Consider the following 21,708-nt stretch of genomic DNA (forward strand, 5'->3'; position numbering starts at 1 on the left):
GAAGTTTGCCAATGAACATCTAAACTATTCAGAGGATTGGGAGAAACTGCTGTGGTCAGATGAGACCAAAATTGAGCTCTTTGGCATTAACTCGAGTCGCCGTGTTTGGAGGAAGAAAATGCTGACTATGACCCCAAGAACACCCTCCATACAGTTAAACATGGAGGTGGAAACATCCTGCTTTGGGGCTGTTTCTCTGCTAAAGGTACAGGCCAACTTTGCTGCATTGAGGGGCCAATGGATGGGGCCATGTATTGTAAAATCTTGGATGAGAATCTTCTACCCTCAGCCAGAACACTAAACATGGGTCATGGATGGGTCTTCCAGCATGACAATGACCCAAAATATACTGCCAAGGCAACAAAAGGAGTGGCTCAAAAAAAAAGCACATTAAAGACATGGAGTGGCCTAGCCAGTCTCCAGACCTAAATCCTATACAAAATTTATAGAGGGAGCTTAAACTTTGAGTTGCCAAGCGACAGTCAAGAAACCTCAAGGGTTTAGAGAAGATCTGTAAAGAATAGTGGACCAAATTCTCCCCTGAGATGTGTGCAAACCTGGTAACCAACTACAAGAAACGTCTTACCTCTGTGTTTGCCAACAAGGGTTTCAAGTCATGTTTTGCTTGGGGATCAAACACTTATTTTACTCACTGAACTGAAAATCAATTTATAACATTTGTATCATGTGTTTTTTCTGTATTTTTGTTTGATATTCTGTCTCTATGAAAAAAATGAGACCTTAATATCTTTGCAAGTGGGTAAACTTACAAAATCTGCAGGGGATCAAATAATTATTTCCCCCACTGTATGTAATGTTCATAGATCTTCATTATCAGTTGTAAACTTGATTTGCTTGCAATCTGACCCTAACAAAGGGTAAAAGATCTCAAGGCTTGGGTGCTACATTGTATGCACAGGCACTTTGCTTCAGTTAATTCCTCTAATTTCACTTTGAAATTATTCAGAAAATATTGCTCACAACTTGGACTCTTTCCTCCCTCATTTTATTTTACGTTTGTGACGTTAATGATAATTTCTACTGGTGATTTTATGACTGTCAGTATGTATTACTATGGTTTATTAATACTGTAATTTTCAAGTTATTGTTGTATGCCACCTGCATTGCAAGTCTTGTACTTTGTTCACTCAAGTATGACATTAGCAAGGCCGATTGTTGGCGTTATTTTTGTATGTTTCTATCTTTTTACCTTTGAAAAACACTTTCAATAAAAACTATTGAAAAATAAATTATTCAGAAAACCTTCTAGTTCTATGTATAAATCTTTTGGAAAGAAAAAAACTAGAAAAGTAAAAATGATTTTTTTTTATTTTATTTTTTATTATTTTTGGATTGACTGTGTTAATGGGAACACATGAAAGATGAAGTATAATGGGTTTCCTCAAATCTGATTGCAAACGTGTAAATATAAGTTAACAGCTTTAAAACTGGAACAATTCTGGCATTTCTCTCATATATGTAAAAATCTTCATTTTCCATTTTTTTTCTGCTAGAAAATGACTTGGAACTACAAACATTACACATATAGGTTTTAAGCAGAATAAAATGGATGTTGTTGCAATTTCAATGTCCACACAATATTTGCGAAGCGGTTAATCAAATGAAAATTCTCAGGAAAAGATTCACATGAATTAGATTTTGGTGTACATAAAACAAAATAAAATACACAATTTTTTGGTAGAATATAAAAGATGATGTTACGCCAAATAAATAGACACCTAGCATATCACCTTTAATGATTGCGTACAGTCCTCAAATGGCGACAAACTATGGTACTTAAGAATCTTCATGAGCAATGTTTTAAAAGCCTTTACAGGTTACCATTTCACAGTCATACAGGCAGGGCCGCTGATAAGCCAGTACAACTGGCCCTGCTGTACCGGGCCCAGCCAGCAGGGGGGCCCGGCAATCAGAGAATAAAAGAATGCAGAGTAAAAAAAAAAAAAAAAAGTCTCAGCCAGCATCCGACTTATCTGAGCTTTTTTCATCTTTCTGGGTGCCTCCGTATTCATGTTTTGTTCTTGTGGATGTGAGGTACTATTTTTTCTATTTCGGGAGCATGTCACTTCCGCAGCCACTCCACAACTGGCTCAAGTCCCGCCCTGCACATTCCCTTCCCATGCGGAGTGATTCATCTCCTTCTGCTTAAGGCAGGAGCAGACATATAGGGGTCACCATTGAGCTTGGGCTGCATGCTGCAGGGGGCGCGTGTGCCCCCCCCCCCATGCCTGAATTGTTAGAGAAGTGGCTGCCTGATCCTCAGCTGATGTGTAAATCGGTGATGCAGGAACTCGATCTCACTCTTTAGAGTTACACTGAAAGGGAAAGCAAAGGGAGAGCTGGCTTGCAGTGTGTACTGTGCTCTCTGCCTCCCCCTAGAGGTCAGTACCCGGCATGGAGATTGAAGGTATAGTGCTGCTGACAATTAAAACAAAAGCAAACTGTATATGTTTGTAATTATGCATGTGTGTGTGCTCAAAATCAGAGGGCAGGGAAGAGGGATTTAACCGACTATAGTAGATGGTAAATTCTCACAGTATCCCCTCGGGAAAGGAGACAATAGACCCTTCAAATGCACAGATTTTGGATATACAGTAGAAGTGAGGGGCCAATTCTGTTGAGAAAGCATGGCCAGAAATCTGTCATTTTTGTCCCCCTGTCCCAAAAAAAAGTTGCCGGCTGCTATGCAAATCTAGCCTCATGACCTCTGCCATGTGTAACAACAGGTCCTCCTTAGCAGACAGCTACCGTTTAAGAGATGTGTCTGTGTGTGCTTTTATGTGTGTGTATATTTACGTGCGTGTGTATGTATATGTGTGTGCATTTATATCTGTGTGTATGTATTTATATGCATATTTGTATATGTGCGCGTGTGTGTGTGTATACACTACTTTTAAACTTGACGCCCTTTTTCTGTACGATCAGAGCTGATTTTCTTAGAGCGGTTCATAATACCAACAAGAAAACACCATTCCTCTGAAAAGCAATCCAGGCTCAGATCGCTTTTCAGAGACAGTTGACAGGCAGTAAAGAGGCAATATATTGTAACATGACTGGTAAAATGTTGATAAACACTGATCTAGAGGAACCGATCTCTCCAATTTCCTCCTGCAGCCGCTGAAAGCCTGGAAGAGGATAAGGGTGGGGCTAAAGGGGGCCCCCAGACAGGTATGCTGTATGGGGCCCCATGATTTCTATCAGCTGCCCTGCATACAGGAGGTCTGGTGCCACAGTTATTGCTCTCACAGTGAGTAGTACCTCAAAAAAAACAGATCTAGTTTTTATATTCCTTTGGCTTCAGGAATATATAGAATAGATCTGTTGTTTTGAGGTGCCCTGTTGAGATCTTGATCTTGTCCTCGCTGTTTGCTCCGGTGCTCACCCGGGAGGTCATATGCGATGCTGAGAGGATTACTGTACTATACTCGTGCGTCCTGATAAAGCATAACTTCAGCAAAATGTGTTGACACATGAGGATTTCTTTTTATTGGATGTATCAATCAATAGCAATAATATTGTTCCATGTACAGTCAATCAATCGAGCACCATATATTAAAGTGGTTTTTAAACCAAAAGTATAAATCACTAGCAGCCCCTCTATTATAGGCAGGCATACCAAACTGTATATGTCTTTTATGAATACAAGGCATTTTAAATACCTTTTTAGAGCTATCTTCAGGCAGGTCACGTCACTCATGGCTGCTGTACAGCTCAGATACATGGCTACTGCAGGAGGGGCCTAAATCTCCCTTTGACGTCATCCAGGGAGGTCACATGGCCGCTCAGCCCCTCCCGCAGTAGACCTGGAGACCAACCGTGAGTCACATGACTGGCTTGAAGATTGCTCTTAAAAGGTATTTACGTTCCTCCTTATTATAAAAGACTTATACAGTGTACTATGCCCGCCTATAATAGAGGGGCTGCCAGTGACCATTTATAATTTTTAATTTCTACTAATAGCGGCAGGGGGAGGGCTCAGACACAAATCACGGAGCTGACAGGCAGGGAGGAGGGGGTGGAGGGGGAGAAATGAGAGCAGAGAGAAGAGCTGCGGATGACAAAGGGACGTATGCTGATCACAGTGGTCAGGGCACAGAAGCCCTGATTATTGTGATCAGCACAGAGATGGGGACACAGGAAGTGGCAGGATCAGCCAGGTTTTTTACAGTTTGGAGAGAGGCAGATTACACAGCACAAGCACTGTGCTGTTTAATCTGCTTTAAAGGAACAGGATCTCTATTTTTTGGGGGGTTAAACACTTTGTTTTAATGACGTTTTTTTTTTTTAATCATGTATAATAAAAACGAGATATTTTATCTTATGAATCCTTGTCTGGCCTGTACAGTCCGATCTTTTTCCCTTGTTCTTGGTTCCTATGCAAACCAGTGGTGGTCTAGAGTGTCACCCTTAATAAACATTTACATCTACAGTATCTCTCTCTCTGTATCTTTCACTATTTCTAGAGATCTCTCTATATTTCTGTCTTTAACAATCTCTCTCTATCCATCCCTCTGTCTCTATCTGTTCTTCTGCCTCTATCAATCCCCCTGCTCCTCAACCTTTCCAATCTCTAGCCCTCTCTCCATGTAAATGCGCCATCTTTTTCTTTAATTTTCAAAGGATACCTAGGTAAATCCCCACACCTTTACTTACATGACAGGCCCGTATATAAATATCCCACTGGTGGGGGCGTGTCCTGACCTAAGCTGGATAATGGACGCTGGAGCTGAAAGCTCCTGTCACTTCAGGAACATTTCGCTCAAAAACGGAGGTACACTTACTCCAAAACCCAGCTAAAACTATGGGCACTGCTTCTAGACACACGTGAACAAAACAGGGGATTGAGCCAGAATATCCCTGAGATGTTCAGAACCAGCAGGGGAAACATGGCGACAGTCCCAGGGCCGCTCTCAGAGGTGCTCCCTTCTTCCCACAGTGATTCTCCTTTCCAAAACACCATCCACCTCTGCCCCACCAGGCAATACATGTAATGGAGGAATGGACGCACCTCCTCAGCCACATCTCAGTATGCAGGATCTGCAAACTGTCGCCGCAAGCATTAAAGAGGAAGTAAACCCCTTCAAACCACTTTGACCTACAGGTAAGCCTAGATTAAGGCTTACCTGTAGGTCCAAGCAATATCTCCTAAACCTATATGGTTTAGGAGATATTTGCCCGAAAATGGGCACCGCTGTCTACGGCGCATGCGCCGTAGACAGCGGCGCGCAGGCGCACTAAATGCAGCAAATCCAAGAATGGATTTGCCTAATTTGTCGACTCCCGTGCGCATGCGCGGGAGTGACGTCATCGCGGCTTCGCCGAATGGCAGAGGCGGAGCTGCGAGACGCGACTCCCGTGCGCATGCGCGGGAGTGACGTCATCGCGGCCTCGCCGCTGTCATTGGTCGGAGCTGCGAGACGCCACCAGCAAGATGGATGCGGCGGACTACAGGGATCAGCGGCGACTTCGCTGGCTCCTGTGTCAGGTAAGTGACACATAATGAGCTACTATGCGATGCATAGTAGTCCATTATGCTTTACCTTTGCAGGGAAAAAAAGAGGAAGTAAACCCATCAGGGTTTACTTCCTCTTTAAGGACACCATTAGCGGCCATTTCAGAGCTTCACATAGACATACATGCCCTGGTGGATAGAGTACACACTGTGGAGATGGCGACGGACAAACATGAGACAGTCAGCCGTCGCGCCACCAGGAAGATAGATGCCCACATTCTGTAGCTCAGGGATATGCAGCGCCACATGGAAGACCTGGACAACAGGGGTAGGCACCATAAATTGAGGGTGAGAGGTATGCCAGAAACTATTGAAGGGGAACGAATCCCCCAGGCGGTCGCTAGCCTCTTCAACGGCTTACTGAACAGACCACAGCAAACTACCATTGATGTGGAACATATCCATCGCGCCTTGCGACTTAGAGGCAGAGATACTGATCCCCCTAGGGATATAGTCTGCTGTTTAGTAGACTACAGGCTCAAAGAGGAAATCCTGAAACAAGCGAGAGGCAGACAGCAATTAACATATGAAACAGCAACAATTCAAATCTTCCAGGACTTCTCTGGGATAACACTGCAACACTGCCGAGATCCGAGACCCCTGCTGGATACCCTCCGCTCTAAGGGTATCAACTATAAATGGAAATTTCCTTTCTGCCTGTCCATCACAAGTCATGGCCGTACAGCACTGCTAAAAGGATTTACCACATTTCTGTGATACCCTAGGCATCCCCATGTGGATGTCCCCAATTGGTACGCCACCTTCCAGCATGCAGTTAGCAGACTGGACAAAACAGGAGGAACCCATGGAGGCTCAAGAAACAAGGTACCGCAAGCCACGATCTCTTTCAGGACCCAGACACCAGGATATATCTCGCAATCCTCACCAGGATTTCAGCCTATCCAATTCACCGAGATCCAGGAGAGCCCGCCGTGATCGCTAAATCTTTCACAGGTTTTCTCTCAGCTAAGATTCCATTAACCCAGTTTTGATTTACATATCACAGTTTATTACCCGTGGTTTCTATTCACCCAGTTATTTGGTTATTGTTTCTGACGCTGTGATACCTACCAAGGCAGTGTTGCACATTATTGAAAACTTTATCTCTAATGATAACCAACAGCTCTATGCCCTGCAATACACTTTCTCGCTTGTAAGATTTGTAACACGGTCATCGACGGCCTCTGAGGTGAAACTACAATACCCATACCGCCCCGAGGTTCACAAACAGGGGTGGTCCAGACGTCATCACGCATCCCAACACGCTTCCAGTAGGGACTCAAAGGACGCATCAACAGCCGACGCTGAGAGATGACACCAGTACACAGAAAGGATGCCGCCTCTCACAGACGCCCCACCAATACAGGAACAGGAAGAACAACTTGCCAACTGAACTATCCACACAAGAACTTAGGCGCCAGGACCTTCCCAGATCAGGTGAGCGGATATTCACATCTCACCCCTAGCAAGTACCAGCTATGAGCAGAACTCAACCCTAAAGCCTGAACGCCACATCACATGTGGAACTCTTACCCACCTATGAGTATTGCAGGCTCATAGCAGAAAACATACCGCACTGCCAGATCCTCATACAACCTGGTAACCGGAACCAACTTTATGCCACAATACCTGATTAAGGGTCTCTAAACACCCACTAACTAGTAGACTTGCCAGACAGATGGTCACGCCTAAAGATGCAAGATACTTCTGTCTAGAATTGGCTACCTTACATGACACACCGAACTTCATATTTTTAAAAGTTCCAGCTCATACCACCTATCTCACTAGCCGTTGTGGGGGAATCGAGTATCTCAGTTTAATAGTAAATCCTCTGGAATATGGAGGGTAACTCCATTACGTGTTCCTTCGCACAGGGGAACTTAAAAGGAGAAAAAATAGTGAATGCTTCCCCTACAGGACAGGAGTCCCCCCCTTTCACCCAACAGTGCTGAACTGTTTAAACCCACAGGGTGGTAAACTCCAACTCACAGGAGTCCTCAATATATCCGCCAAGGACTTTTGCAGTAGGTATATATACTGTGAGATAACGCATGACGAAGCATTTTAAGAGCTTTGGTAAAACTCTTTACTATTTTCAACCACTTTGATTGTTTGCACAGAATTTCTTATTTTCTATGTGTTATTGCTGAACCCTCTCTAAAGAAGCATGATTTAGATTTTTAACACTGCCTGCCTGTTGCATGTCCTCATGCTGGTATACACAGGGCGATTGGCGTTGGGTCCTCCAGCATTGGACAGGGTTCCATACTATTGTTCTTTTGCCTAATTTGTTTTCTGTACCTCACACCCGTATCAATGCAGGTACTTCTTTAGCTCATTTCCCCATCCCCCAACTGGGTCCATTTTAAATATTTAACTATATACTAGATGTCCCCCCATCTCTTTTCTTTTCAAGGGACTGTACCTCCTACCTAACCAATCATAATAACCTGGGGTGGCAGGCTACCTCACACTTACTTAGACATTCTTCATAGTGTGGTATTGGTCAACCCCCACACAGTAGCGTATAGTGGTGCTGACACTCCGATAGGTGTGCAGTCACCCTCCTCGCTCTGTACCTTTCTGATTCAAACCCCCATCTGAGGAGGTTGGACAAGCTCCTACTCCTCATCGGTATATCGTACGCAACTGCTTTACACTAGCAAATACTATCATATATAGAGTCGTCGTCCCCCTGCTTCCCAAAAGGAACTTCCCAATCCCCCACCGCGCAACCCCACTCCCCCAAATATGACGGACAACACCACTCATTCTATTGCTAAGCAACGGCACATGCAACTTCCGATACAAGTTAAACTATACTCACTAAACTTTTGAGGACTCAACACACCTGAAAAATGATCGCAATTGCTGTATACTCTCCAAAAAGCCAAGACACACATTGTGCTTTTACAGGAAACCCACTTTCAAATGGGTAGTATCCCTAAGCTCCAAGACCATCACTACCCGACTGTTTATCATGCAGCTAATGAGACAGCCAAATATAAAGGTGTCTCCATCTTGATTTCGAAACATTGCCCTATTCTAATCTCCGATGTCCAAAGAGATGTCCAGGGTAGATATCTCTTCCTCATCTTCCTCAAAGGGACTCTTCCTAATCAACCCATCATCATAGCAAACATATATGCCCCAAACACGCAACAAGTATCCTTCTTCCGCAAAACCTTTCATCAACTTACCACCTTTCAATCAGGTGCGCTTATTGTGGGCGGGGACTTCAATGTTCCACTGACACCTTCCCTAGACACTTCAAATGGGTCCTCCTGTCTTATGTAAAAAGCTCTCCCCGCTCTATATGTAAATCTCAACTTACCACGCTGACTCTTCATGATACCTGCCACACACTATACCCAAACGTAAAAGATTTTACCTTCTTCTCCCCCCCACATAATAAGTACTCCAGGATTGATCATTTTTTCATCACACACGGAGGCCACAATTGAACCTATGCTCCTAGAGGACCATCATCCCATAACAACGGCTCTGACACTCCCACAGATGTGCAATAGATTGATGATCTGGTGCCTGGATGACTCCCTACTATTAGACCTGGAAAATACGCAAAATCGATCTAAATGCCTCTCTCAATATTTCACAGAAAATGGCACTGGGGATACCTCTCCTACTGTCACATGGGCTGCTCACAAATGTGTCATTAGGGTGGTAATGATCTCCTTAGCAGCCAAGAGAAACAGACTTCGGAAGGCCCGTATTGAGGAACTGTCCACATGTATAAAAACACTTGAAAGGGCAAACAAAGCAAGGGAAGAACTGTTAGAGGAACTTCAAAAGACATTAAAACAAAAATAAGCTTTATATCACAAATTCTTTTACAAAAAAGAAAACGGCTTACACCATCCATACTCTCAAGACCCCTTCAGAAGAAAATATAGCCGATACCGACAACATAGCTAACCACTTTGTGACACACTTCTCCAAACTGTACAACTTGCCCAAAACAAGTTCGAATGACCCCTCCCCTGACAGATCTAGAATACTAAAGGAGTTTTTGTCCAAATATAGCCCATTCGCACTTAATTTGGATGAACCGACTGAGCTGGACTTACCCATCTCGACAGAAGAAGCCATCAAGGCTTTGACAGAGTTAAAAGCAGGCAAGAGCCTGAGCCCGGATGGCCTGGCGACTGGCTATTATAAATCTTTCTCAGACATACTGCTTCCCCAATTTGTCAAAACCATCAATGACCTCCTTTCTTCCCCCCTACATAACAAAGATATCTTGAAGGCACATATCACACTAATCCCCAAATCTGGAAAGGACACAACAGTGGTCTCCAACTATCACCCCATCTCCCTACTCAATGTAGACATGAAGCGGTATGCCAAAATATTGGCAAACCGTATACTCCCCCTACTTCCCAGATTCATCTCCACTGACCAAGTTGGCTTTATCCCAGGCACAGGAGCCAGGGAAAATACCACAAAGGCCATACATATACACCATTGGCTAACATCTACTACAACTAAAGGTTTTTTCTATCCCTTGATGCGGAGAAGGCGTTCGACAGGGTAGCCAGGGACTACATGTCGGCGACATTAAAGGCACTTGATATCCCCTCACGCCTTCTACGAATGATTATGGCTCTGTACTCGTCTCCCACAGCCATGATCAGGGTTAACGGCCACCTGTGGAACGCCTTCTCCATTGCCAATGGTACGCCTCATGGTTGTCCCCTCTCTCCCCTCATTTTTGTTCTTACCATGGAACCCTTCCTCCGCAGATTGAGGGAAAATCCTGACATCAAAGGGATTGATATAAATCATAAATAATATAAAATTGCTGCCTACGCGGATGACATTCTACTATTCCTTTCTGACCCCATAACCACCATTCCCAACCTACTCCAAGACTTTGCTATATTTAAAAAACTATCCAACCAACAGATACATTTAGAAAAATCCAAAGCCATTAACATAACACTCCCAACAACATTGGTCGCTCTGTGCCAAAACAATTTTCCCTTCCACTGGGAGCCACACGAACTTACCTACCTAGGCATTAAACTACCCACCAGACTGTTTGAGCTCTATGCCAAAAACTTCTTGCCCACACTTCATAAAATTTAGGGGGATGTAAACAACTTTCATAAAGGCCCCTTTTCATGGTTTGGCAGAGCGTCAATTCTAAAGATGAACGTTCTTCCCAGAATACTATATTTGCTGCAAACAATCCCGATCAAACTTCCCCACTCTTTCTTCACTTCCTACAAAAGACTGTGCAGAAATCTCCTATGGTCCACTCACCCCCCAGGTTGAGCTGGGATAAACGGATACTTCCTAAGCGGAAAGGAGGAATTGGACTATCAGATCTATTCACATACCATAAGGCTTGCCCACTCACGAGAGTCGTGGACTGGCATGTACACAAACAAAACAAAGATTGAATCCAGGTAGAAAATGCCTTTACACAAATTCCAATAGTTCACGGGATTAACCACCATTCAATCCCCAAGGAATGCTTCACTCACCCACTAATAGGACCCACACTAATAACGTTTAGGATGTCTTGCAAAACCTTTAAACTGATCCCTTCTCCTGGGCCCATGACACCTTTGTCACAAACCCCGACTTCCCGCCAGGCCTACTGTCTCATGACCTAACTGTTCATCAAAATGAACCTCCGGTCAGGGCACACCAATTCTTCAAGGATTAAGTTCTCCTCTCAAACTCAGCCATGTCCTCCAAATTTCCATAACTCAACATACCATTTTTGAAAATCCTTCAGAACTGACATTTTTTACAAAGTACCCAACCACTTCCATGCTGGTACAGGGATCTTGCTCCCTTCGAACACCTTTGTAACACCACAGAGTCACTTGATCTCAGCAATATATGCTCTCTTACTCACAGAAACCACACTAAAACTCACCGGCTCTGGGAAACAGATCAACAGAATTGTCCTAGGACGATTGGGAATACATTTATGAACACACACACACACACATAAAGGTTCTATTTTTGTCTCAGCGCAAGAGAACAGATACAAACTTTGCTCTAGGTGGTATCGAACAACCGATAAAATTAATAGATTCTTCCCGAGCGTCCCCCCAATACGCTGGAGATGCAACTCCGCTGTAGGCTCCTTCCTTCATATATGGTGGAAGTGCCCTATAATCCAATCTTAGTGGAAAGAAGTGCATGACTTAGTTGTCAAAATCACTTCCTACACCCCAGACTTCTCCCCAGCACAATATCCAGTCCCCAACGATCACTTGACATAATGGACTGAGGTGCAAACCTGGTGTAATAAGCTAGCGGATATCACAACATTATCCAACCACTACACTCACTGACTTGAATGTTGAATTTATAGGGGAGAAATAATATACAACATTGGTTGAACTGTACCTTTATGCAACGTAATAGAAATGTTAAGGGTCCCCTCCCGTTCACGGTTAGATCCCTTTTGGGGTGAACGGGTATTCGGCTGACCTGTATAGATTTATCTCCATGCCCCATTGGAAACCCCATCTCTTAATAAGACCTACGGTGTCTAAGACCTGAGTTGGTCCGGATCATAATGGGATATATCCCATTGACCACATCCTCTCTTTAGGGCAGACACCATTTCACAAACTATGACATACTCATCTTGTTAGTTTGAATAAGTTACATTGTTCATTACGACCATTCCATTGATTAAATGTTGAAGTACATCTTGTATGTATAACTACACTGTATGATATATGCTCACAGTATTCCTGTTCTACAATTGTCACTGTGAAAAATTCAACAAATATTTCTTGGAAAAAAAAAAAAAATATCCCACTGGTGTTCAAATGGTGTAGGTGTTCAAATGGTGTAGGTGTTCAAATGGTGTAAGTGTTCAAATGGTGTAAGTGTTCAAATGGTGTAAGTGTTCAAATGGTGTAGGTGTTCAAATGGTGTAAGTGTTCAAATGGTGTAAGTGTTCAAATGGTGTAAGTGTTCAAATGGTGTAAGTGTTCAAATGGTGTAAGTGTTCAAATGGTGTAAGTGTTCAAATGGTGTAAGTGTTCAAATGGTGTAAGTGTTCAAATGGTGTAAGTGTTCAAATGGTGTAAGTGTTCAAATGGTGTAAGTGTTCAAATGGTGTAAGTGTTCAAATGGTGTAAGTGTTCAAATGGTGTAAGTGTTCAAATGGTGTAAGTGTTCAAATGGTGTAAGTGTTCAAATGGTGTAAGTGTTCAAATGGTGTAAGTGTTCAAATGGTGTAAGTGTTCAAATCATCCCACAGGCTTTGCTCAGCTAGAAGACAGATGTCTTCAGCATGCAACATGGTTTAGATGCCCGTTTACCGACATACTACCATCAATGTTTTGGTATCTTGTAGGATGCATTTCCTAGAGCGAACCAAGCTGAAAGGTGGACTGTAAACCTTCATTATAAAGATCTTTGCTGATTGGTAGACCACAATATTGCAACCTACTAATTGAGAAATTACTGGCCACTGAATTTAGACATTTGACATGTCCCAAGCTGAGTGGAACAAACTGTCCTGTTGTTCTATGATTAAAAAAAAAAAAAACATAATGGTGAGATAAGCAAATTCAGGCTGTTGTGAAGAGATAGTACTAACATATCACAGTACAGCATGATAACGTAACAGTTAATTCTCTTGTTAATTGTTAATTCTACAGCACTGAAGTTCCATGTTTGCTCCTTAGTTTGCTAAGGACATACTAGTAGGCTTGTCAAAGGTGTTATTAATATATTGCAAGGGGGCAGGCATTGATGTGTTAGGCTCAGTGTTTTTTGTAAACTGCTGCAAAATGACAATACTATAAAATTCAGCAATATACGTTTTAATAGGTTTTTGCTATATGGAGGGACCTCTCTCCTGTCCAGATATGGAAACACTGATACAGCTGCAAAGCTAATTAGCAAACCCCCACCCCTCATCCTTCCAAAACTACTCTACACAAAGCTTGGATACACATTGCCCTCTGGTGGATAAATGAATGACGATAACACTAAACCTGATTAGCCAGAGGGACAAGAGGATTTCTGGTTCAACCAATCACATTCCATTAGTCAGTATTCATGTCCAGTGAAACAAATTTAAGCAACATCTGATTGGTTGCTATGGGTAAGATTATTTGTTTACTGCAGTATTTACAAACACGCCTATGTTAATAGTTAACCTGGAAGACGAGAAATTCAGGAATGGGCATTGCAAACTTGCATTTCAACAAAGCAGCCCCTATAAGTTAACCCCCAACTATTGCACTTAACTCCTGCAGATGGAGGTAAAAGCTTTTTACCCTCCTCCAATGATGACATCCAAAGTGCAGTTACTTAAGGCAGCCAATCAGCTTTGGATCATTGGGAACAGAACAACAGAAGATGAAAGCCGATTGGTCACCATGAGTTGCTGCACATGGAAGGCTTGGATTGGTTATATTAGTCCATGATTAGTACACACCTACATGCCTCATACCTTTCCAGCTCGGCGATTTTGGTGTCCTTTTCATTCTTTTCATTTTCCATCTCCTTCAGGATTTCCAGCAGCCGGTCCACTTCAGCCTGTGACTTGCTGACTTCATCTCGATACCTGGCTACCTCCTTTTCCATCTGTTGCACCCGCTCATTCACCTCTGGACTGGATTTGGCCTCCTGTGCTGCATCCTGTGCCTAGTGGGTCAACAATATATTTTGTAGAAAAATATTAAAAAGAGGACTTTCAGTCGTTTTTTTTTTATCTTTCCATCTATTAAATCTTCTGTCCTTGTTTTAACTTTGGATAGTAAATAGTAAATATTAAATCGTTTTTCTTTCCCTGACAGTAAAGTTAGCTTTTGGCTAAACATACACTTTAACTAAAGGAGGACTCCAGTCTAAACAATTGTTTATAACAGTTGCTTAAATTTCTCATTGTAACCTAATATGGATTTGTCTGCTTCTGAGGCTTGGAGGGGCTTATAATATGCTAATTAGCTACAGTGGCAGGAAAAGGTGACCTAGAGCCCAGGACAAACATGCCAAACTGCACCACCCCCCCCACCCGATGTATGAACATTCTCTCCCCCCCCCCCCCCCACTTAAATTCTCACTCTCAGCACAAATCTTGCACACAATGAATCGCTTAACGGGGATCGATTAGGCCAGCACCCCTATGTCTGAGGACCAGAGGAATTGGTTTTCTCTCTGCTCTGAGTGGCGCTCCAAGTCTAATCACCACAACTTTCCACACTTAAAGCGGGATTCCACCCTAAAGTGGAACCTCCGCTGATCGGAACCCCCCCCCCCCCCTCCGGTGTCACAATTGACACCTTTCAGGGGGGAAGGGGGTGGAGATACCTGTCAAAGACAGGTATTTTCACCCACTTCCGGGCATAGACTCCCATGGGAGTCTACGCCATTTCCTGCCCTGCCGCGCTGTCTGCTGGGACACACACGGGTCCCAGTGACAGCGCGGAGATTTCCGATTGCGCGGCTCGCGCACGTGCAGTAGAGAACCGGGAAGTGAAGCCGATTCGCTTTACTTCCTGATTCCCTCACCTCGAATGGCGGCGGCAGCAGCCGAGGCCCGAGCGGTCGATCGGCCTCGGCTGCCGGCATCGCTGGAACCCGGGACAGGTGAGTGTCCATTTATTAAAAGTCAGCAGCTGTAGTATTTATAGCTGCTGGCTTTTAATATTTTTTTTTTGGGCGGAATCCCTCTTTAAGTGACTTGGTAACTGGTCGCAGGCCACAATGAGTGGAGCGGGCGGATGATGATGATCTTGCTGCGGTAGTCATGAGCAGCTAGTTTAGAGCAATTAGTATTATGAAAACATAGCTTGAGGAGCAGTCAAATGCAATCACCTGGTAAAATTAAGGAGGAAGCTAAGCCAATATGTGTAATGAACAAGCTACTCCATGTTTGTAGCATGTCAGGACCATCCCAATAACAAAATTCACATAATGAAATTGATTCTTGGTCAAATGAGCAACAAATAACTGTGCCTGAATTCGGAATTTCCCAGAAAGGCCGCTGGCAAAGTCCAATGAACAGCTGCTGGTGCCCCCAACCCCCGCCTCTCCACCTTCCCTGGCACCCATTTCTGGCTACCGCTGTGGACAATAATTAGCAACTGTTTATTTATATGAGGCAATGCTGCCATTTCACCCAGCATGCCCCCGCTACCCACAACATACTGTAGCTCTGTCAATGGCTGCTAGTACCAGGTCACATCAACAGGACAAGACGGGGAGGCAAAAACAACATTGGAATTGTGACAGGACAGTTCAGGTCACATGACCAGACAAGGAACAAGAAGGGTGGAGGGTGGAAAGCACCACAACACTCACAACATAAATAAAAACGCCTAGCTGGGGGGGGGGGGGGGGGGGCACAGCATTCATTGCTAGTACCATCATAAATTGCCAGGTCAGGAGGCATGTACATAGCCAACCAGCTCAACAGAGGATATGTAGGCTGCGGATATGTAATAGAAGTGATGGTTAGTCTCTCAAACAAAGCCTTGGATAGCAGTAAAAGCCCAACAGGGTTTCTAACACTTCCCCACGCCAGCAGCCAATTATAAGGCTGGCTATATACTTATAGATTTTTCTCTTTCAGTTTACAGGCTGAACAAAATAAAACCAACCAGAGTCATTCAGCCACACTATATAGCATAGAAAGACAAATCTATTGTATTTTGACAGCTGGCCCCGAAGGGCAAAGAGACTGCATGTTACTGGATGCAGCCACTGTTTGACTGAAAATGTTATGCCCTACTCTTTTCAATTGAAGGATATTAACCAGGAAGAGGGTGACAGGGTCACCCACTAACTGATTTATGGCCAGTTCATCAGGAACCAGATGACAGTCGTGCAATGTAAAGCTCAAGAAAAAAAAATTGGTATAGGCATAAAATCGAAGGCTGAAGTTTAATCTGCTTATATTCTGCCATCCCTGGCTACCACCCTATTAACATGCTAATGAAAATTTTAAATACAATCTCTTATTTTCATTATATTATAGCTTCTTTTAGACCTAGTGATGTCACTGTTGGTCTCTGTGCTTCTCTATGCATTGCAGACAGATCATGGCTGGTGGGAGGGTCCAGCAGTGTGCTGTATACAGCTTTCTGAAAACATCACAGCACCCTATCTCAGTACTCCTGTCAAGAGCCCTCAGCCGCGATGCAAGTAGAGGTCTGGCTCTTGGGAGGGGATATGAAAATACCAAAATGTTTGATGGGTGCATGTCAGTCTGAAAAAGTAGACATTTCTAGGCATGCAGACCACCTTACAAAAAGCCCACATGTGATGCTAAAACAACTGATTGAAAAAAAGGGCCAGAGACAGACAGCCAGCCTTCCAGCAAGGAATGACGCAGGCTCTATCTAACTTGCTGCAGCTTCTAATGCACATTTTGAGATGCTCATAATGTACATTGAAATCAGAGGAAGTCATTTTTATGCCACTTACACACGATCGAAATTCTCATTGGAAAAAGCTCTGATGGTTTTCCCAACGGAATTCGGCTCAAGCTGTCTTGCCTACACACGGTCACATCAAATGGCGATCATTTATAACGTGGTGATGTACAACACGTATGACGTGACTAGAAAAAGGAAGTTCAATAGCCAGTAGCCAATAGCTTCTGTCTCGTAGTTGAATCTGAGCATGCGTGATTTTTGGCATGTCGGAATTGCATACACACGATCTGAATTACCGATAGAAAGTTTTTCCGTCGGGAAAATTGAGAACATGCTATCAATTGTTGGCTGGCGGAAATTCGGACAGCTAAATTCCGATGGAGCATACGCACGGTCGCATTTTCCGATGAAAAGCTCTCATCAGATCGTGTGTATGCGGCATTATAGAGGAAAGGAGCCTGTACAACTGTGCAAGACTGAAGTGAAGGTTGGAGTTCAGCGCAAAAGCAGCACTTTTAATTTACATTTTCTCCACTACAAGTAAATATTAATTACATGTTCCACAGGTACGGTGTTCCAGGGCAGTGGTTCTCAACCTCAGTCCTCAAGTACCGCCAATGGGCCATGTTTTGGAAAACGTCCCTTAGATAAAATAGCTCTTATCAATACCATGTCGCAAAACCTGAAAACCTGGCCCGTTGGGGGTACTTGAGGACTGAGGCTGAGAACCACTCTTCTAGGATACCTCTGATGAGCCCCAGCTCATCAACTCTCCTCATGTAGTATCTACCAGGGGATCCTGGGGACGGACATTCTGGAAAAACACATTTGCCTGAAAACGCTGCTGAATGCTGAAACATCTAGATATCATGTACCTTGTATTCATTGCCATGGACCAGAAGGATGCATAACTATCCAAAAAAAAGGACTAATAGGAGATATTTACAGGTTTGTTTTGAAGCTAAACTCCAAGCAGATATCCAAATACACAGATAAAGTACATTTTTAGATTTTAGATTTACATAGCTCTGCCACAAAGAAAAACTCTGCCTTGTTGGGCAGGAGACATGATTTTTCTCTGCTGCAGTTCAGTAACACGTACAGGTTTTGTCCCTTCCCTAGCCTATGGCTGGACATGAAAAGTAGAAGCAACAGACTGGTGGGCTTATCTCTGCATCACTCTCCTCTTTCCTTCAATCACTATGCACCTTGTTAGCACATAAGCAACGAAGCACAACTGATTGGCAACTTGTGCTGCTTCTCTCTTTCCCAGTTTAACCACTTAACCGCTTGCCAACCAGCCACCGCGTTGTACTGCGGCAACATGGCTCGGCTGCGTGAATTGCCGTCACATTACATCGCTTCCAATTTTGGACACTAGGGGTGCGTGCCCCCTGCTCACCGACAGAGCCGATGCGAGTGCCCAGCTGTTACTCAGGGCACACAGAGAACCGGGATCTGTGTGTGTAAATACAGAGTTTCCGGTTCTCTGAGGGGAGAAGAGACAGATCATCTGTTCATACAGAGTACAATAACAGCGATCTGTTATCTCCCCTACACAGTCCCCTCCCCCTTACAGATAGAACACACACTAGGGCACACAACCGCTTAATGGCCCCCTAGTGTTAACCCCTTCCCTACCAGTGACATTTTTACAGTAATCAATGCATTTTATAGCATTGATCGCTGTATAAATGCCAATGGTCCCAAAAATGTGTCAAAATTGTCCAACGTGTCCTCCTTAATGTCGCAGTCCCAATAAAAATTGCAGATTGCCACCATTACTAGTAAAAAATTTTTTATAAAAATGCCATAAAACTATCCCATTTTGTAGATGCTAGAACTTTTGCACAAACCAATCAATATACGCTTATTGCGATATTTTTACCAAAAATATGTAGAGGAATACATACTGGCCTAAACGGAGGAAAAAAAATTTTTTTTATATATTTTTGGGGGATATTTATTATAGCAAAAAGTAAAAATATTCAATTTTTTCAAATTTGTCACACTTTTTTGTTTACAGCGCAAAAAATAAAAACTGCAGAGGTGATCAAATACCACCAAAAGAAAGCTCTATTTGTGGGGAAAAAAAGGACATCAATTTTGTTTGGGTGCAACGTTGCACGACCGCGCAATTGTCAGTTAAAGCGATGCAGTGCCGAATCGCAAAAAAGTGCTCTGAAGCGGTTAAAGACCAGGTCTTTTTCTGACATTTGTTGTTTACAAGTAAAAAAATCAGTATTTTTTGCTATAAAATTACTTAGAACTCCAAACATTATATATTGTTTTTTAGCAGAGACACAAGAAAAAAAAAAAAAAAAAAAAAAAAAAAACACGATGGTTACCCCAATTTTTTGTATAATGTGAAAGATGGTGTTACATGGAGTAAATGGATAACCAACATGTCATGCTTTAAAATTGTGCATGCTCGTGGAATGGTAAAAAACGATGGTACTTATCTCCATAGGCGACGCTTTAAAATATTTGACAGGTTACCTATTTAGATTGACAGAGAAAATGTGCTAGAATTATTGCTCTTGCTCTAACGATCGCGACGATGCCTCACGTGTGGTTTCAACACCGTTTGCAAACGCGGGCACAACTTACGTATGCGTTCGCTTCTGCGCGCAAGGACAAAAGGATAGGGCGCTTTAAAAAACTTTTTTTTTTCTTATTTCATTTACATTTTATTTTTACACTGTCCCTTTTTTTTCACTTTTATTCCTATTACAAGGAATGTAAACATCCCTTGTAATAGAAATAAGCATGACAGATCCTCTTTATTGAGAGATTTTGGTCAAAAAGACTCCAGATCTCTCATTTACCCTTAAAGGCAAAAGAAAAAATATATTTTGACACTTGGACTTTAAAAAACAAAAAAAATGTCTTTAACCCCAAGAACAGTGACATCGGAGGTTGCTCCGGTTCTCCATGGGCATAGACCCAAGTGGGAGTTATCTTGCCCCCACTTGGGCCTAGCCATCACCCACATCGGATCATCGACCGGGTAGCAGCGGAAGGTGCGGGAAGGTACTTCTCCCGCCACCCATAAAAGTGAGTTTGCAGCGAATCTGCCACTGGGATCACTTTTATCTGAAAGCCCGCTGCCTAAGGAAAAAAAAACATTACCAAGGTTATGGCAACTAGCTGCTGCCATAACAACGGTAATTACCGACAAAATCGTGGCAGTCATTCCCAATTAGGTGATCAACCTGGACTCCGGTCAGGCCACACCCCACGACTGGAGTCCAGTACCTTGGGATAATATGGATGTGCGGTCACAGAGACATCTTCCTTCATACTGAAATAAACCTGTACAATACTAAAGGGCAGGCTGGAGTTCGACTTTCATATAATATTGCGTCAACATTTATGTTCGCTTTATCCTTTTTTCTATTTTTATACTTAGAGATTATTTACTAGACATTGAAGTAAAAAAGTAAGTGTTCTTTTAAATTCATAAACATCATATATGACTGAAACACATTCCAGAACAAATGGAAGGTGGGGTAGATCATGCGAAGGTGACAATGGCAGGAATATGGAGGTGCCCATGCAGAGGAACTTACTGCTTTCCCAGAGTGTGGTAACCCATCAGAATGCTGAGACAGGGACAAGAAACATGGTGAGGTCAGAGAGAAAATAAGGAGATTGGGCAATAAAAATAACAAAACAAAGCAAAATCTAGAAGGCAATAGGATAAATTAGGATCTGGTGGGCTGCATTATAATCAGTACAACACTCATTGTCTGAAAGGAGCATTGTCGTAGTTCAGGAATGAAGCCTCGGATTTAAAGGGTAGTTGACCTTGGTCTGATAACACTCACAGATGCATTACATGTGTAAGATCTATGCTTGACGTACATGTTCTGATACATGACTGATATGCTCATATCACAAAATGTCACAAAAGTGAGTACACCCCTTAAATTTTGGAAATATTTTATTATATCTTTTCATATGACAACACTGAAGAAATGACACTTTGCTACAATGTAAAGTAGTGAGTGTACAGCTTGTATAAGAGTGTAAATTTGCTGTCTCCTCAAAATAACTCAACATACAGCCATTAATGTCTAAACAGCTGGCAACAAAAGTGAGTACACTCCTAAGTGAAAATGTCTAAATTGGGCCCAATTAGCCATTTTCTCTCCCCGATGTTATGTGACTCCATGTTACAAGGTCTCAGGTGGGAATGGGGAGCAGGTGTGTTTGGTGTTATCGCTCTCATTTTCTCATACTGGTCACTAGAAGTTCAACATGGCACCTCATGGCAAATAACTCTCTGAGGATCTGAAAAAAAGAACTGTTGCTCTACATAAAGATGGCCTAGGCTATAAGAAGATTGCCAAGACCCTGAAACTGAGCTGCAGCACAGTGGCCAAGACCATACAGCGTTTAACAGGACAGGTTCCACTCAGAACAGACCTCCTCATGGTCAACCAAAAAGTTGAGTGCATGTGCTCAGCGTCATATCCAGAGGTTGTCTTTGGGAAATAGACACGAGTGATGCCAGCATTGCTGCAGAGCTTGAAGGGGTGGGGAGTCAGCCTGTCAGTGCTCAGACCATACTCCACACACTGAATCAAATTGGTCTGCATGGCTGTGGTCCCAGAAGGAAGTCTTTTCTAAAGATGATGCAGAAGAAAGCCCGCAAACAGTTTGCTGAAGACAAGCAGAGTAAGGGCATGGATTACTGGAACCATGTCCTGTGGTCTGATGAGACCAAGATAAACTTATTTGGTTCAGATGGTGTCAAGCATGTGTGGCAGCAACCAGGTG

General features: G+C 43.1%; 1 protein-coding gene across 17 annotated transcripts in view; it reads right to left on the reverse strand.

Moving 5' to 3' along the window:
* ERC1 (ELKS/RAB6-interacting/CAST family member 1) overlaps positions 1 to 21,708 on the reverse strand; it is a 430,374-nt gene that overhangs the window by 179,062 nt on the left and 229,604 nt on the right. For 10 of the 17 annotated variants that reach the window (XM_077468912.1, XM_077468911.1, XM_077468919.1 and 7 more), the window contains 2 exons: positions 20,496 to 20,528; positions 13,995 to 14,188 (listed from right to left, as the gene is read on the reverse strand). In XM_077468912.1, the coding sequence (XP_077325038.1) occupies positions 13,995 to 14,188; positions 20,496 to 20,528 (227 nt within the window). The remainder of the gene's footprint in view (positions 1 to 13,994; positions 14,189 to 20,495; positions 20,529 to 21,708) is intronic. The other 7 variants (XM_077468908.1, XM_077468905.1, XM_077468904.1 and 4 more) reach the window with 1 other exon arrangement.

Source organism: Lithobates pipiens, unplaced genomic scaffold (assembly GCF_037356315.1).
Source record: "Lithobates pipiens isolate NorthernLeopardFrog02 unplaced genomic scaffold, aLitPip1_a1.2 Scaffold_8, whole genome shotgun sequence".
Taxonomy (NCBI): Eukaryota; Metazoa; Chordata; class Amphibia; order Anura; family Ranidae; genus Lithobates; species Lithobates pipiens.